Consider the following 18,049-nt stretch of genomic DNA (forward strand, 5'->3'; position numbering starts at 1 on the left):
TCGGGAGCAATAGACATCTATTGGGGGGGCAATACATGGCTGATAGTCGTCTATTGGGTGCAAAAAAAACTTTCTGGTGAGAATTTTAAGCAAATTCAGGTGGGCGGTAGCCGATGACCTGAATCTGGCGAAAGTTGACGGGAATCCGGTTCGCTTTTTTTTCTTTAATCAAGTTTTATCTGTCTAATTTTAGGAAGATTAGTTCCTATTCCGGCTACCGAAAGTTCTATTCGGGGGCAATAGACATCTATTGGGGGTAATACATGGCTGATAGTCGTCTATTGGGGGCAATAGACGTCTATTGGGCCAATAGACATCTATTGGGGGCAAAAAAAACTTTCCGGTGAGAATTTTCAGCAAATTCAGGTGGGCGGTAGCCGATGACCTAAATCTGGAGAAAGTTGATGGGAATCCGGCGGCCGGTGACAGGAATCAGGCGAATATTGACCAAATTCCGGCTACTAGTGACCAGACTCCGGCGAAATCTCCCATGGTTTCTCTCTCTCTCTAAGTAACAAAGGGGTAAGGGTAAAATGGTATTAAAAAAATTAAAAAACAAAAAAAAAATCTTAATGGGGTATTAGGAAAGACCTCCTTAAAGTGTTTTGGGTAAGAGAGAATTAAAAAAAGTTGATGGGGTAAGTGGGAAAAAAATCTCTAAAAATAGGGTAAATAGACAAAGACCCTTTTATTAACTGGCATTCAATGATAAGTTTTTCATTTTCGAATACAGGTAATATAATGATATCACTAACCAAAAAGTGGTGAGCAAAATCGTTCCCAAAAATTTTGGTTAATGTAGAAATTTGACTAGAACACTACTTGGCCAATAGCATGTGTACGTGCTAACTGTGAATAAAACTCACTGTTAATATATTAAAACACATGAATTGGACCGGCTAATGTTGATAAGTTAAGCGCATGAAGGAAAAAAAAATTGTTTGATAGTTTTTAAAAATGAAAAAATGTTGATAAATTAAGAGGTGTGATTGGTATGGGTAGTAGTTTGCATATGTATCTAGTTTTAGACTTTTAGTTGACTAAGACATGGCTATTGTGTCATAACATATGAATAAGACACTCAAAAAAGGACATGAACTGATATATAGGACCTCAGTGGTCGCAATATCAAATGAAATCTTTGTGACAAATATATATAGCAGCTGTCATTAGCATTCAAAAGTATTTGATTCATATAGTTAGTGCAAAACAAGATCAAGTTTCCTTCTGGATATGCAACTCATTCCACGAAACACCTTACGTGGTTACACGTTGAGAGCATCACATATGTTCGTATACCAAAATGTTCACCTGGTCAGTTATTGACCAAGAAAATAATGCTCAACCACCATTGAATGTAAATCCAAGGGCAGAGAGAATTATTAGTAAGTTGAGGTGTTTTGTTTTCCACCTTTGGATGTAAATCTAAGGGTTGTTGAGCATAATTTTTTTAGTCAGCAACTGACCAGGTGAACACCACTGGTTCGTATATTATTTGAATGATTTATGTTTTGAGACTCAATTAGATACGTATCTCTCATTAAACAAATTTCAATATCAATTTTAAGACTCAATTAGACATATATTTCGTTTGTGTTTCATCTCATGAGAATCATTCATATACATTATATGCTCTTCAAGCTTTGAAGCTTTTGGGGTTATTTGCTTATCTCTTTCTAGTGATTCCAAGTATTCGTTTCCTTTTCGGTCGTCTTCTGTTGCAGTTTGATTCTGGACTTTGGGGATGTGGGCGCAAAACTAGTGACAGTGAGACGAGACAGGCAGAGGCCCACAGGAAGGCAGCTCCATAAGCCCACCGTCCAAGAGCTCTATGGCTTCCACGTCCATGCATACGTGGCGTCGCCGAAGCATGTCGTCACTCTCTGATTTGCCGAGGCGGTGACTAGGATGAAAATAGCGGAGGAAATATCTGATTTTAAAATTGATGTATGAGGAAATCCAACACGTGGCAGCCCGGAAGTTTTCGCCTTTTCGGCTAAGGTTGTGGCAGTGTTTCGTTGGTATGCCGTATGCGGCTCATAGAGAAATAGAGAATTAAGTGCACGCAAACAAAAGCAGGACGTTACCATTAAATGTGTGCCACGTGCTAATATTGTGTGCCTTTGGTAGGCCTGGCCTGGGCCGCCGGCTCGCCTGACTGAGATGATGTCTGCCACTGTGGCAGAATCAAAATCACAGCCAACAAGGACGGTCCGATTCAGCCGCAAAAGGACAATTTCATGACGTCTTGGGGCGGCGATATGGGTCTCCAGCCTATTTTGGTGGGACTGAGTTCAGTTTGAAATTTGAGACGGTGGAAACTAATAAGAGCAAGTGCACCCGCAGTTAAGAAAAGGCAAAGTCGAGAAGTCAAAAATTCGACCAGTCAAGTTACTATTCACTGCCACTGGACATAGGTTTGCACCCGTTTTTTTCTTGCCCGGTCAATACTGTTCACTTTTACTGTTCATTTTTACTGTTCACTTTTTATTTTTCTGCGTTTTTACTGTTTACTTTTCTGCTTTTTTACTGTTTACTTTCTGCTATTTTACTGTTTCATTTGACTCGTCTGACCCGACCCGCCTGTTTCTCCCTCCTCCGGCGTCCTCCGTCCACGGACCCGGCTCCCCCGAGGTCGCCTCACCTATTCCGGCCACTCCGTGGCGTCAGCCGGCCCGGACGCTGCCCCTAGGCCGAGATCGAAGCAACCCCAGGCCGAGATCGAAGCAACCCGAGGTCGCCTCACCTCATCCGGCCACTCCGTGGCGTCAGCCGGCCCAGACGCTACCTCCAGGTCGAGATGGAAGCAACCCCAGGCCGAGATCGAAGCAATTCCGTGGCGTCTGTTTCTCTTCTCTCTCCGCAGCCCCTGTGAGGTCAGCCACGTTCTGTGGTTGGCCGAGCTGGCAGCCGGATGACTTCGGGCAAGAGTTTAGTCATGGGCTTGCCCCTTTTTTTTACCTCAGTCATGGAAAGCCAAAGTTTGGCTGGTCAAGAGTTTGCCGGTGGAAGCTGGTTTCTCTCCATGCCCGGTCACCACATCATCATTCTCTCACTTTGCCCGGGCAAAGTCATACCGGTGGACTTGCTCTAAGAAGCTCATCTAAATAATTTTGTGGGATAAATGCATCTCACCAATATCTTTTAAATTTAAAAGGTAAAATTATAACAACTTAAATCTGTACATTTATTTTCAGCCGTCAGATTCATTTATCTCTTATAACAAGTTCACCGATCCTCTCTTGACCGGCCTCCACTTGGGCAAACTGAGGTGGTGACTTCTATGGAAGAAAAAATTAGTTCCATCGATGGGGAATTGACCAACATCAACATGAACTTTGATGACCCAGGCCTAAAAAAAAGGTCAAGCCCATGACCAATTTCTTGACCCAAGCTTGCCAGTTGCCAGCTCGGCCCCAACTCCATATCGTGGCTGACGTCAGCAAGTCTGCCGAGAGATCTCTGCGGGTGGATACCATTTTTTTGTCGCATAGCGGAGAAGACGTGAGAAACAAAACCTCCTACAAGCCAATACCACCCAAAACATCAATTCCATCAAAACTCGACTATAATTGAAGTATATGTGTAGAGTGTGAAGAGTGATGTGCTCATATTATCCTATATTTCTATGCCTCTTAATATTGACATTTGTGTTTAGTTCTCCTTATTTATGATTCATTTATATCTTTTAGTGTTTTTGTAAGTTTGTTCCATAGAAAGAATAAAATAAGCTAAAATGAGCTAACTATGATTGAAACATGATCTGCAATCTCAAGTCCCAGAATCTGCCTATGCAGAACATCCAACTTCGCCGAGTTACTGGGAAAGTATCAGTTTGAATTAGACATTGAGCCTTATATCAATGGAAAGCTACGGATGTCTACTTTTTGTAGAATTTTACAGATCTCAATTTCAATACTTATGGAGCAAGTTATGATTATTTGAATGAAGATATGTCAAAACAGAAAGTCTGCTCGGGAATTTACAACCATTCATGGAGAACTCATGTACTGTGGCACAAGCTCATCAATCCTAATGTTTTGAAGAAGTTGATTCATATGAGGATGCAAAGCACACATGTATTCCTACTTCTACGAAAGATATTTCAAGGTTTTTCCCATTCCAAATGAAGAAAGGAATCTGATCTCAAGTCTAACAAGGAAACTTGAAGCCAAAGATGTGTAAAAATATTCCCTATACAAGGGAGCACAAATTTCATAAGAGGAGGAAGTCTCAGAGCACATTGAAGACGCCTAAGGAGCAGAGACAACTCATCTATCTTCCCCATCTTTTCCTTCCATTCTTTTTATGTTTTTTCTATGTTTTATTTAGTTTTATTTTGCTAAACCTTGGGTTTTATCATTATTTGTTTGTTTCTGTCTTTCTTTAATTTTCACATTATTTGTTTAGTTGAAAACCTCAAAACCATATCTTATTTAGTTTGATTGTTTATGTGTTTAGATTAATTAGGTTAGGATTTAAATTGATTATCAATCCTCAGTTGGAACGACCTTGTACTTGCACACTATACTAACGACGATTCGCTTGCGAGTTTTAGTTAAAATTTCACAACAAAGAGAAGATCAATTTTGATACCTCGTGCATCGACAAATCTGACCGAAGTCGCCGGAAAAGCATAAACATCGTCGGAAGTATCGTGACTTTCGGCGCTCGATTCTCTCTCCTTTATCCACGTATGGCTAAGCCATTACCCGGAAGAAGTCCGCGATGACAAGATGAACCCAACGCCAGTGGTCTGCCGTCGTTTAGTCGCTGGAAAAGAAATTTATGGTCGGGTCTTCTCTTGGGTCGCCGAGTCAAGAAACTTCTAGCGAGTTTGACTCGATCTGACCGTATTTATAGCCTTTCTTCAATTAATTTTGGGCGGCTCAAATGAATCAGTGGAAAATTTACCGCCCTGATCGCACCTCACCTATTTTATTTTTCGATTAAATATTTTTCAAAATTTCAAAACTTCCAAAATGCATAGAAATTAGTTTGGGTATTCAAAAAATTCCCCGAAAATTCTCACGGACTCGTTGCATTGCGTACTTTATTATCAAGTCCACAAATTACCGATTTCACCTTGTGAAAAATTGGATAAATATTCCTGAGTATTTAATTAACATCTATGTATTTATATATAACAGTAATAAACGGTAATAAAATATATTTCAATTTTACAATAAATAAATTAATAAAATATTTAATGAACAATACTGACCAGTGACCATAATCTATTGACCCAACGGGTGAACTTACTCTTATAGTCTTAAAAATTATCCCTTATGAGAATACTATTAATAAAAGACTTTCGAGTCTCCTCCCTCCTATATCTTACCCTACGATGTACAACATTGTGATTGAGGCCAATTATTTTTTTTAAAATTATCCTTTAAAAATCATTTAGACATTAAGTTTTATTGAATAAACAAATAATTACTATTTTTATCAAATTGGGAGGTTAGAGTCTATGCAGAGCAATTTAAGAAGTGAATCATTTGATCCCAACATTATGATGTAAGATGTATGCAAAATGCGTCCAATGCATAAAAGTACCATTCGAATAATAATATATGGGAGGTGACATTTGCACATCTTTTGTGTTGAATTACTGAGCACACCCCTTTCAAAAAAAAAAAAAAACTAACTACACACCCTTTTTGTGTGTTAATTAGAACACAACAAATTTTGTGATTAGTATTTTTAGTGGGAAAAGGTGTATAAATATCATCTTCTTAATAGATACTGATGTTCTCACTATTGAAGCTTCTGCACCTAGGACTGGTTTAATTGCGGCTTGGTTACATGGTTTTACTAATCTGGAGGTGGAGGGAGACTCTAAAATTCTACTGGACAGTATTTCGAGTGCTTGTCAAATCCCTTGGAAGTTACAATCTCTTTTACAGGATATTAGAATTTTGGTGGATAGAGTGGCGAATGTCACATTCAAGCATTTGATAAACTTTCTTGCGGATGCTATAGCCAAATGTGGTCATCATCTTGGAGTTCAATCATGGAGCCATTCTCTATCTTTGTCAGCTAGTCAAGCCTTCCATTTTGATAATTTGGGTTGTGGTTGTAATGTTGTATTTGGGATTTTGTGTTGTAGTTTTATTTTGTCTATTCGAAAAAAAAAAAAAAAAAAAAAATTATGGTGGGCTTTTCTCTTGAGGTTAGCGCAACTAGTAAAGGAGGATGGGGAATTATGAGTTATGTTAGAACTTAGAACCCTATGGTCTAAAGAAACAAGGGAAAAAAAAAATGGGCAGAGAGGGTTATGATTGGCCCAACCCAAATTGCAGCGCCCAACGGTCCAAGTTATGGAGGGCCCAGTTGGTCTTTGATTCAAAAAATGCATAACGAGTTGAAGTTTGCACATTCTTCCCTCCGAAAAGCTGTGGGAAACGGAAACCCTAAATAACACGCAGCAATCGCAAAAGAAATTGGGTTTCCGAAATTCTTGGTTTTCGTCATCCCGGTCCGGGCTTAATGGATTTCAAGAATATTGCTACTGGAGTTGAGAAATCAGCTTGTCCGTCTCCTGCTCCGGTGAAAATCCCAGCAGTTGGATGTGAATGTCCGACGCCAGAGAAGATAAGCGACCCTTTGCCCACCAATTTACAGCTCCAACTTCCGGACAAGTAACTTCGATCTTCATTTTTTTTTCCGTTTCATTTTAAAATGTGATTGTTTGAATCTAAAATTAATCGTCTTTTGAGTTACAGGAGTGCAGCAGATTTCCTTGATCATATGAATTGTTCGCTAAGGTTGCTTCGTCTGCGTAAAAAGTCAACTACGTTCCGGAATATATCTACTCAGGTGGAAATCCTGGCAAAAAGGTAATGCTAATTGGTTCAAACATAGCGTCTTTGAAGGTCTTTCACTCTTTTTGGTCTAATGGAGGAATGATTCAGAATTATAATACGTTATGCCTCAGATATTTGTTATTGAAAACATTAATGCATGATTGAGGACCTTATCAAATTGGCGGAACAAGAGGACTGTCATTGAGATTAGGCTCTTTCACACATATACTGATCGATATTAATGGGTTCGTTCTATTCAGTCATTTGAAGCTCTGATAGTACAACTCAATGCTGTAATACACACATATATGTACATATATACAGTGGCAGTTTGTACCTTACTCAAAGATTTCCCACTAAATTGGAATGGCTTTATATAGGTTTGGTTCTCCAATATCAAGGATCATGAAACTATCATCATAACTGCATAAACATCATCTTCACCTGTTTTTCATAAGATTTTTACCATCTTTAACTGTCCATTGCCCAATATCATACCCTTTACGGCTGTACCCATGCTTGTTTCGTTAACTGATAATGTGGATATCCTTTGGCCAACACTTGGGACTTGGGTCTGGCTATAAAGTTGTTGGAGCCCCATTTGAAACTACTTTTCATGGTTAAGGCATGTGGGTAAGTTCTACTGCTGGAATAGATGATACCTGACCATGTCTCTTTTTATTCTGTAAAAAATTGCTCCAAGTGCTTTTTAATGGGAGTACTCTATGTGCTCCTCCTGCTTGACTGCACTTCCTTCTCTTGTATCCTAAGAAACTAGTAACAGTCTGAACTGGTTTTCATTATTTAACCTATAGTTTTTTCTCTCTCACGAGCCTGTTACTAAGTAGTGTACCAAACTGTTATTGTTTTTCTTTTGCAGAAAGTTCTTATACAGGCATCTTGCTCAGATGAAATTTATACTTCCTGAAGCCATAAAGATAGATTGGGTTTTGGTGTCTGACAAGGAAACTCAATTCATGAAGCCGGATATAAACATCAGCTTGCTATTTGATATTGTAAAAGGTCACCGTGAGATATCTGATTTTACAGCTTTGCGCCAAGTTTTTGCTTCTAGGCTTATGAGTTTCTTTGCAATGCATCCTGAGGTACTGCTCCATATTTTTGTCAGTATTGTTTTTTTTTTTTTTTTTTGAAGCTGTGCAAGATCATCCTAGTTTCACTATGGGAAACAATCATGAAAATGATAATTATGGGTATCCACCCAATTGTCAGAAGAACATAAAAGAAAAGGAGAAAAACCTTCGTTAGAAAGTTTAGTGTCTTAGAACAACTTGAAAGACTGTTGCAACCTCCTTGGTTGGGCCTCATAAAATGATACAAATTTTCAGGGATTCCTTAGTTGTTAGTCTTATTTTGGTAGGGGATAATTTGATTAAATAAAACAGGAGATATGGATATGAATTGATACCTAGATTAGAGGCTAGATGAATTAGCATGTAGGAGTTAAATAAACTACTTATCAAATGTTTTTTTTCATCAAGTAATTGGCATATGATGGTCAGACAGTTCTATGGTATATAAAATGTAAAGTCATTCTATTGAGCTGGCTTCAACTTACTGATTATATTTGGGTGGTTTGGGGTTAGCTCTTTGGTGCGACCTAGGAGATGAAACCTTTCAGATGTAAAGTTTGGTTAACTGATAGATGATAATCCCATTTTGTATCAAATGTATTCCAAATGGATTAAGTTGATTTCAACAGAGTGATTTTGTTTTGTTTCCTTAGGCTTAGCTCTTTGCATCATGCATTTGATTAGTTTAGCCAATATTTATGTAGTTAGGTGGCATTTCATATTGGATGATAAAAGAAATGAACTCACTTGTTTGCATTTCTGGGGTCAAGGCTTCTGATGTTCCGGAGGCCATATTGCCAGAGCCTTTTAGCAAAAGAAGTCAGATACCTGTCCTGAAGCAATTGTCTACAGATTCTTTGATGGAACCTAAGCCAACTTCAATTGAAACTGAGCTGTTGTCAGAAAAAGTCTGTCCATATCCATATATCAGTAGACACTTTTCGCGGAATAATGTTATTGCTAAAACAGAAAAAACCCAAGTCTTATCATCTCCACCACCTCTGCCATCGGCTGATGGTATGAATAACCAAAGTATTAAAAGTGGGCTGCAGAAAGAGTTTCTTGTTGTGTCTTACGATCCTGAGCAAGACATCAAAAATTGGCAGCGGAAAGAATCATGCTCCAAATTCAGTATTATTGACCACTCAATACATCTGAATCACCCTCAGCCTTCTATTGGTTCCAGCATACCTGATAGCCCTCTTGTGAAGCTCACCTCATCCGCCAATAGTTTGATGATAGAAACACCTAAACCATTGACACCAAGGAGATCGATGCCCAGTTGTGATGCCAAGCATGAGACCTTGAACACCCAAAAATCAACATCTTGTTATAAGCCTGCAAAAAGAGTTCTAGACTTCTCTGACCTAGAAGGTGATAAAAGTGCATTGGACTACACTGCAGATGAGTCAGGATGCTACAATATTGTACACCAAGACATCCCTAAAGCTATAGGAAAAACTGTCGGAGATAGATACCTCACTTGTTCTCCAGCAAGGCAAGAGGTATGCTTGTTCTGCCTGTTATTAATTATTTTATTAATTGTGGCATTGTCATATTTTGAATCTAATTGTTTACTGTTTTCTTGGACTTGCATTCTATTTATGCTGTTTTCGTTGAGGCTCTTTATTGACTTGGGGCAATTCTAAATGTGCCAAATAAAATTACTAGCTCAAGTTTCATGATAAGATAAACCAGATTCACTAGCATCAAAACTCTGGTATGTGTAACATGTATGCTGATTTGTATACTATTGAAGAAGGCTTTTACCATCAGCTTTCAATTGCATTTTATGACATTATGAAATGTAATGATATTTCTTTTGGCCAAGTAGATATATCTTTCATGTGATCCACTGTTACGCTAAATTTTGCTGCATGCACTATTTTTGCTCATAGTGGTGAAGTTGTTTTTTATCCCTTTATGGTTTACCTGTTTGTCTCTATAGGTAGAACGGGTCCTTGGTTGCTCTAATGAGGATTGCAAGAAGACTCAAACAAGCTCATTGATGCGCCTGCAGATGTCTACTCGCCTAGCTGACATGGTTACTCTTATTTATGGTGTATTGAAGTCTTTTAACTGGTCTCCTATCACCAAAGAGGAGCTTGTGCACAAGATAATTATGAATAGTCTTGATATTACTGAAAGAAGTGCGTATCGATGTCTTTAATAGTGATCTGTGTTTTGATTTCATATGTAAGTTTGATGATTGGTGACTATATTTTGTTTTCTTTGCAGAAGAAGTTGAAGAACAGTTTGGGCTTCTTGAAAGGCATGTTCCAGATTGGATCCAGAGCAAGTTGCTTTCTAGTGGGGATATTATGTACACGTGAGTTTTTTTTTTTCCATCATTTCATTAGTTCAGCATTCTGATCTTTGTGCCTGAAAACTAATTCTGGTGCGTGCATGGTCATTGGTGTTATAACTATGCCTTCAGAGTTGCACAAGGTCAATCCTGATGAATCTTAGGTCCAGTAGCATCAGCTACTCATACGGACCCAGTGTGCAGTATAGGGTTAGGGTTTCTCTTTTCTATTTTTGGTTGGGTTAACGAATAAATAAAATCAGACAAGGTTGTTTTTCAAGCCAATTGAGACCATCCAAAGTTGATTACAGAAGTTGATTTGCTTCTGATATGTGTAGGCTTTTTCATAATCAGATTAAGTCAAGGTTTTCTAGTTTCATTTCAAATTATAGGTTACTTCTTGGTGAATTTGCATTTGATTTTTCCAATCCAGGTTAGGAATTGGTTTGTATTTTATGGGATGTTTCTGGTGCGGCATGTACTAGTGCAGATGTAGTCTGTTTTAGGCCACATTTGAGTTGAAAATTAAGAATTTGAGATAAACTCAATTAAGCAGGAGGAAATGAGGGGGTAAAGTGATAAACGTCCTTTGGATAATTAAATAGCACTGTTTTTTTTGGGAGTTTTTCGTATGCACGCTGTATACTGCATGTTTTTAAATCCAGATATGGAGCTGCGTGTGATGCTTCTTTCTTGTCATTTTTTTTTGTAATTATGATTTATGTCAATTACGTTTGTCTAATTGGGATGCAGCGTCAAGAAAGTGCCAAATTTGGACTCAGTTATATCAAAGCTCAAGCATCTGACTGTTTCAGACCAAAAGGAGGAAGCATCTGAGGGATGATCCGTTCCAGCAAGAGTAAAAGACCCTTTGGCAGTTGTGTTGGAAAGGAAACTGTGAAGAGTCTTGCTGTATCAAGTTGCTTCGCTGCTTCATTCTAGAGATCGGGTGTTATTTATATTTCCAATTAGACCACAAGGGATTCCTTTGGTTTGTTGTAATGTGGGTATATATATATATATATATATATATATATATATATATATATATGCTAGTGAATGAATGCCTACCATGTATGCTGTATATTTTGCCTTTTGGTCAATCCGTTTCCGTAGGCAGAAAGAGTGCTGCGGACTTTGGGTCACCGTGAAACGTTGTACTGAAACGAGAACGAGACCGATTGTGAATGTAATACATGCATCTCGTAGAAATGCTCGAGGCAGAATGTCGTCTCGAGAGAAGGGAGGTACTTGCAATAAACCATCCCGGAAATTGATGTCAGGGCCCTAAACAAGTTATATTCCGCCAACTCGTCCTTTGCCCACTTGGGGCGCAATCAACTCAAGAGTATTTTCTCTGATACGATGCAATCAACTCTCCTTCATTAACTGTCAAACTCAAATTAGAACAATAGCGATAGCCCATATATGTTTTAGCTGGTAATCTAAAAATGCTGGGCGTGGCCTCCCCGATCCGATTATAGCCTATAATAATGCTGGTAAGCCGTAAGCGTTCGGCTCTTCGGCAGCTGCCTGAGCGGTCTTAGGCAGCGTATGAGGTTTGGCCGGTGGGCCTTTTTATGTTTTTGTTTTTTATTAGTCAGCGCCAAAATGACAATAACTCTCAGACTTTGTTTCTCAGCGCCAAATTCCATTTCGTCTCTCTCCCCCCGGTCTCATCGAATCCGGATCCGATCCGGCCCTCGCCTCCAATCCAATCCGGCACCGCCAAGAATATAAAGCCTCACAACCCTTCTCCTCAATCTCAAGCTCCTCTGATTCGAGGTTCAAACCACTTTTAAGTTTTAACAAATACACACAGTTCTCCAACTCTCTCTCTCTGATAGTCAAGCTATATATTTGAAGAAGGTATGCAAAAGCTTCTGGATTTGATTGTTTCGGTTGCTAGAAGATTAAATTTTGATGCTTTCTATGTTTGGATTGGATTTTGTGATACCCTTTTGCATGAATTGATATGGGTTTAGTGGAATTTTTGTGGGTTTTCAGTTATTTTGATATTGGGGATCAGGTTTATTTGATTGGAGCTGTTCTTTGGTGCAATATTAGCAATAGCAATGTGTCAAGTTCTCTGCTTTATGCTGATTTTCAGAATATGTAAAAGCATATACATGTAGTTTTAGGTTTTTTTTTTTTTTTTGGGGTGTTGGGTTAGATTTTCTTCTTCAGCTTATCTAGAATCTTAGATTCACCTTCTCCAGCTAGGCAAACTATAGTTGGACCAACGTTTGTGATTTCTGTTTGTAGGTCCTGGAGCCATGAATTGGGTTCAACGTAAGATCTATCTATACAATGTCACTTTTGGGCTCTATATGTTGGATTGGTGGGAGCGTTATCTTTTCAGTATCCTCTTTACACATTTTTTTTTTCCCACCAATTTGCTTTACGTATGTCTTTTGTAGTTGTGAAAGCAGATAGATCTGCAAGTTTTTAGGTTGGAACTTTATATACTTTGTCTCCCACAATGCTTGATCAAATTTAGAAAGGAGTTCTCTCATTTCCTCTGAGCTGTTATAGTATTGCACTTGTGAATTCCTTAATCTTGACAGATACGTTGGTCCTGGTGTTGATGTGGTTCATCTTTTACAATAGCTCGCGGTATTTAACAGAATTTTGCAAGAGGTAACATTCAAACCTTTTTATCTTTTGAACATTACAAGGTTCATAATCCTATTATTATACCAGAACTTAGGGATGTGTCGTTAGTGATGTACTTGGATTTGATAGTACAGCTGACTGAAGATATGTATGATGATATGTAGTTCAATGCCATGTAGAAAGGAATCATGTTACAACTTACGACTATTGTTTCCAGCCCTAAATTTTTTGTTGTTGTGGGCTTGTGGCATTGAGGTTCTTCGACTAGTTTGGATGTTAAGATTTTGGTATACCTCCTCTGTAATCTAAATATCTATTTTTGCAAAACTGAAGTTCCGTTCAGCCACTTGATCCTCCTTTATAAAGTTCTCAACACCTGAACATACTAAAGGGGGTCTATACCACCTCCCATCACACAATGTCTGTGAATTTTATAGCCTTCACTTCGTGTTCTGGAAATCTGTTGGTTAAAATCTAAATACTTACTGAGGTTGGGCTGCCATGAAAGGTGAAATCCACTTGACCAAAAAGACTAGCCTAAATTCCAGAGGTGACTTTTGAGTCGGTAAAGTACCCCAAGCATTTGTCTAGAACACTAATTATAGGTTGTAGGTTACATTTAGTAGCCGGATAAAAGGGATGGTTTTGGACTTGGATATTTTTGCCTTGCTGAGTTCTTTGCCAGTTTTTCAGTACAAGTAATCAGTGTAAGAGCTGCACTAATATGCACTGTGATGCATGTTAAGTCCTTTCAGTTGGTCTATCAGGTGGTTATGGACCTTTCATGGTTAAACTTAAACTGTAGTTTTAACTTTTCTTCTGTTATAATTTCAGGCATCTATGGTGAGATCTAGAGAAAGCATCGAACTGGAAGGTTTAAATTTGTGCTACAATTAGTGTTTCTTCAACTTCCGAAAATGTTGACTTTGTGGGAGCAATTGTGGTTGTACTGCCCGTTTCTACACCATTTGCTCATGTATTTGGCTTATATTTATTCTACTTAGCAGATTGTATTACTCCTTGCTGTATACTCATTGAAGATTATGGTTCTTGGTTATGACCACAGCACTGTGGCTTCTCTTGTCATTTCTGAAAGCTTTGGTTGCTCTCCCTCATTCTAGTCTCTGACTATAAATAAATTTTGCAATCCTTCCTCATTTCCCATATACCCCTCTACCAATTTTTTAACTGTTAAATAAAAATAATAGAGAATTGTAAGCTAAGGTTCAGCACAGCAATTGTTAAAGGAGGTGGTTCCGAAAGACGAAAGAGGGGAAGAGACAAGGAGGGTTGCGGTCTGGCTGATGCCGGCAGATGACGCCTATTGGGTTTGAAGTTACTATGCTCGGTTTCGACCTACTTTTGGAGGAGGAAGAAGATGATCTGTTTATATTTCATTACGGTAGGATAGTGTCAAACGTGGTGGGAAGTGGCGAATGTTAATTAGGATGTCAATGAAAAACATGCAATACCATATAAGATAGTTCTATAGTGCTTTAAAGTATTTAAACTAATAAAATGTGATTTAATAGTCTCATGCATCTAACTAATTGAACAAGTTACATTTGTCACATTTTTAAAGGACTATATAACTAATCTATAGTTATACTTGACCCTTAACAAGAGTAGTGGTAGATTAGGAAGGGACATATCTACCATTGCAAAAAATCTAATCTATCAAAGATGTATTGGTATTGTACCGGAAAATGTAATTAATGACGTGAAAGTCATTTCAGCTCCTGTATTTTAAGAAAGTGCGGTAAGCATTTTAAATAGTTGATTTAAGAAAAATGGAGTTATATAATTAAGCTGGTGACTCTTCTCCACATCCATATTATTGACGAAAGAACTAAAGAAGAATACAACCAAGGAAAATAGTGCTTAGACCCAACAATTAGAATTGAATGAAATCATTATTAATATAATCCATTAGTTAAAAATGCTCCATCCTCTTTAAAAAAAAAAGCTCAACAATTGTTGCGAGCAAAAACATTACACAAAGAGGATGTCATCGAATGCAGACCCCAAATTAGTTTTAAGTACAAAAGGAGAGCCATCGTAGCAGGACTCCAAATTCATTTTAAGTATAAAAAGTCTTATGACCAAAATTTAGATATTACATACTTTGTGGTTATTATGAACAATGAAACCGACAAAAAACCATTAACCAGTTATAAGATAAAAATCGACAAACTCTAAATATTATATTCAATAACAAAATAAATCTACAAACATTACAATTTGGAGTATCACACGCTTCACTATAAAAGTTTTGAATAGACTTACAACCTCACTGGACTTGTATCATGTTTTTTTTCTTGAGAAGTTAAATGACTAACCATATATACAAATGCCAAGACTAACCAATCATAAAAATATTTGTGTAACAAAAGTCTTTTGAAAATTTATTTAAAAAAAAAAAAAAAAAGTCATTTGAAAATAAAGAAAAGCTGCGAGCAAAAAAGAAGAAAACAAATAAAAAGGTTTTTGTTTCTTTCCTTGGGATCATAGACTGCCACGTGGTAAGCGAGGTCGTCTGGTGACCGTCAGATGTGGGGGAGAGGCGAGAGGGGGCTTTTATAGCGGAGAAAACCTAACCGATGCGCCGTCTGAGGTCTTCGCTTCTTAACACTCTTATCTCCTCTTATCTCACTCACAAAAACCCTAAGAACTCCAAAACCCAAAGGTACTTGCTTTCTTCTCTAACTTGCTAGACTGTCTGCGTTTTCGGCTGATTCTGATTCTGGGTTCCTTTTGTTTCGTTTATACATGTTTAATTCGGAGGATTGATTAATCTTTGATCATTAATCCAAGTGCGATAGATTCAGTTTCTAATCTATCCTACTTTTTTCCCAATCTAAAATTCATCTTTTGCCTGGTGGGTGTTGCAATTCTGCACCAAGTTTTGTACTTTAGACCTGTATCCTTGTGTGTTTTCTCAACTCTCTGGGAGTCAAATTCAATGGGATTGCGAATCTGCTATAGTTGGGCTCCGATTGTTTACATATGCTCTTGCTATCACTTTAAAAACGTCTTATCTTGGTTTTTTTTTTTTTCCCTTTTAAAAACGCCCAACTATAGCCGATTCCACTATGACTGTCTTTGTGTATATCTGGTCTAAAAGTTGTGTAATTTTAGGTCTGTTGGAATACTGTCTTTTGTATATACATCCACTGACTCATATATGGTTATAAATGCCCACCCCCTTGCTTAGATGTAATGTTGATTTTTTGTTTTCCGCTTTGAAAGTTTTGAGTTGCAAGACATCTGATATTAGAACTGAGTGAGTTGCCTTTACAATTCAGAAACGTAGTTCAAAGATGCAAAATTTTATTTGCCAGCTGGTTTGAAATAGATTCTAAAAGAACTTACCCAGTAGTGTAAATTAATAGCTCAAGTGACAGCATTTATGTTTGTGTGGTTGCGTTCTTGTATGGTATTGTCAGGTTCAAATTTAGGGCTACTTGACATGCTAGGTTTTTTTTTTTTTTTTTAATTGTAGGTTGCATTTGAATTTAGTTCGTTGTCTTACTTTATTTTCTCTTTATGCAGATGAATCGGGAGAAACTTATGAAGATGGCTGGTGCTGTTCGCACTGGTGGAAAGGGTAGCATGAGGAGGTGGGATACTTTTCATTTTGAAACTTTTATGTTATACACCTAGTGAACTCACAAGGCTGTTTGTATACTTTTATTATGGTTGTGGTTTTGACCAAACACATAGGTAAATTGCTTGTAACTTGAAATTTAAACCCCCTCTATACTATCATGTGGGAGGAGCAATATGGGGAAACGACCTATTTTGTAATTATCATATTTTTTTGTACCTGATTTGGTTCCTTCAAATTTGCTCTTAACTACAGAAAGAAGAAGGCTGTTCACAAGACAACCACCACAGATGACAAAAGACTTCAGAGCACCCTCAAGAGAATAGGGGTGAATGCTATTCCTGCAATCGAGGAGGTCAACATATTTAAGGATGATGTAGTTATTCAGTTCATAAATCCTAAAGGTGAAGCCAACCTAGCAGTGACTTGGTTCTTTTAAACTAATATTTTGTTTTTCATTCCCTCCATTATATCTAATAATTTTTCTTTTATATTTCAGTTCAAGCTTCTATTGCTGCCAACACTTGGGTTGTTAGTGGTTCTCCTCAAACAAAGAGTATGCTTCCATTCTTCTATATATTTTAGATTTGATCTGGTATTTAACCTGTGGTTAGTTATCATCTGATGATTACCATGTAGTTTTTGCTTGTATGATCAGTTTTCGTTTCTAATTTTCATCAAGGTTGTGTTTATGATTAGGTTATGGCACCTTCTTTTTAAGTTGTCAATTTTACTGTAATTCAAGTTTGGTTTTGTGTGAGTTTGTGGATCTTTCTTTTGCAATCATTTTTTTGACTGTTTTCCTTTCAAGCTAATGTGCATTTATACTTGAATTTTGTTTAAGCTAGTAAACCGTTTCTTTTGGAAACTTGTGTATAAGCTGCTAAGCGCCTTTTTTTTCTTTGCTTTCTCTTTTCTTCACTCGCTAACTGTTCTCTTTTCTAATCATTTTTCTTTTCAACTTCGTATTGGTATGTGACTAAACATATGGTCTTCTCTCTTGTAGAGTTGCAGGATATTCTACCTAGTATTATCAGCCACTTGGGTAAGTGTGCTTGTGCTCCTTTACTTTTTTTTGTTTTTTTCGTTGCTCATGTTCTTCAGTCCCTTTGAGGATGACTCTGGAGCTCATAATACACATTTCATTATTTTCAGGGCCAGATAACCTGGACAACTTGAAGAAACTAGCAGAGCAGTTTCAAAAGCAATCCCCGGGTGCTGGTGCTGGTGGAGCCACCGCCCCAGAGGATGATGATGATGAGGTCCCAGAGCTTGTTGCTGGGGAGACCTTCGAAGCTGCTGCTGAGGAGAAGGATAAGAAGGAGGAGAGTCAAGCTTCTTAGGAGAATCAACTGCCTTGGATTATGTTATTTATGTACTTTCAATGTGAAAGTTTTTTGATTTTGCCTTTACATTGTTAAGTCTGACCATGTTTGATTCGACCTCCCTTGTGATACACTGGATAGTTATCTTTTACCCTTTGGTTTAAATCTAGTTTTACTATTTTCTGAATCCTGGTTGGATTGCTGTTTTAGGCAATATTTGCATCGAGAGTTAAGATATTAAAGCATTATATTCTGGGTGTTCCATTAGGAAATTGATATCGACTGAAGAAATA

At 37.8% G+C, this 18,049-nt stretch overlaps 2 protein-coding genes across 4 annotated transcripts; both read left to right on the top strand.

Moving 5' to 3' along the window:
- Positions 1-6,371: 6,371 nt before the first annotated feature.
- Positions 6,372-13,910, top strand: LOC112179973 (CDT1-like protein a, chloroplastic). Of its 3 annotated transcripts, none has more exons than XM_040512225.1 (10): positions 6,372-6,644; positions 6,729-6,842; positions 7,690-7,915; positions 8,674-9,408; positions 9,852-10,053; positions 10,142-10,237; positions 10,962-11,707; positions 11,851-12,077; positions 12,776-12,848; positions 13,659-13,910. In XM_040512225.1, the coding sequence occupies exons 1-6, from the start codon at positions 6,493-6,495 to the stop codon at positions 10,234-10,236; spliced, it is 1,524 nt and encodes a 507-aa protein (XP_040368159.1). In that variant the 5' UTR covers positions 6,372-6,492; the 3' UTR covers position 10,237; positions 10,962-11,707; positions 11,851-12,077; positions 12,776-12,848; positions 13,659-13,910. The 3 variants fall into 3 exon arrangements, with proteins under 3 accessions (XP_040368159.1, XP_040368158.1, XP_024174222.1); XM_040512224.1 differs by having other exon boundaries at positions 10,142-10,232; positions 10,962-11,767; XM_024318454.2 differs by having other exon boundaries at positions 10,142-10,232.
- Positions 13,911-15,398: 1,488 nt separating this feature from the next.
- Positions 15,399-17,943, top strand: LOC112177035 (basic transcription factor 3). Its single transcript, XM_024315202.2, has 6 exons — positions 15,399-15,510; positions 16,377-16,444; positions 16,687-16,835; positions 16,931-16,987; positions 17,438-17,476; positions 17,587-17,943. The coding sequence occupies exons 2-6, from the start codon at positions 16,377-16,379 to the stop codon at positions 17,772-17,774; spliced, it is 501 nt and encodes a 166-aa protein (XP_024170970.1). The 5' UTR covers positions 15,399-15,510; the 3' UTR covers positions 17,775-17,943.
- The last annotated feature ends 106 nt before the right edge of the window (positions 17,944-18,049 follow it).

The sequence above is a fragment of the Rosa chinensis genome, chromosome 7, assembly GCF_002994745.2.
Source record: "Rosa chinensis cultivar Old Blush chromosome 7, RchiOBHm-V2, whole genome shotgun sequence".
Taxonomy (NCBI): Eukaryota; Viridiplantae; Streptophyta; class Magnoliopsida; order Rosales; family Rosaceae; genus Rosa; species Rosa chinensis.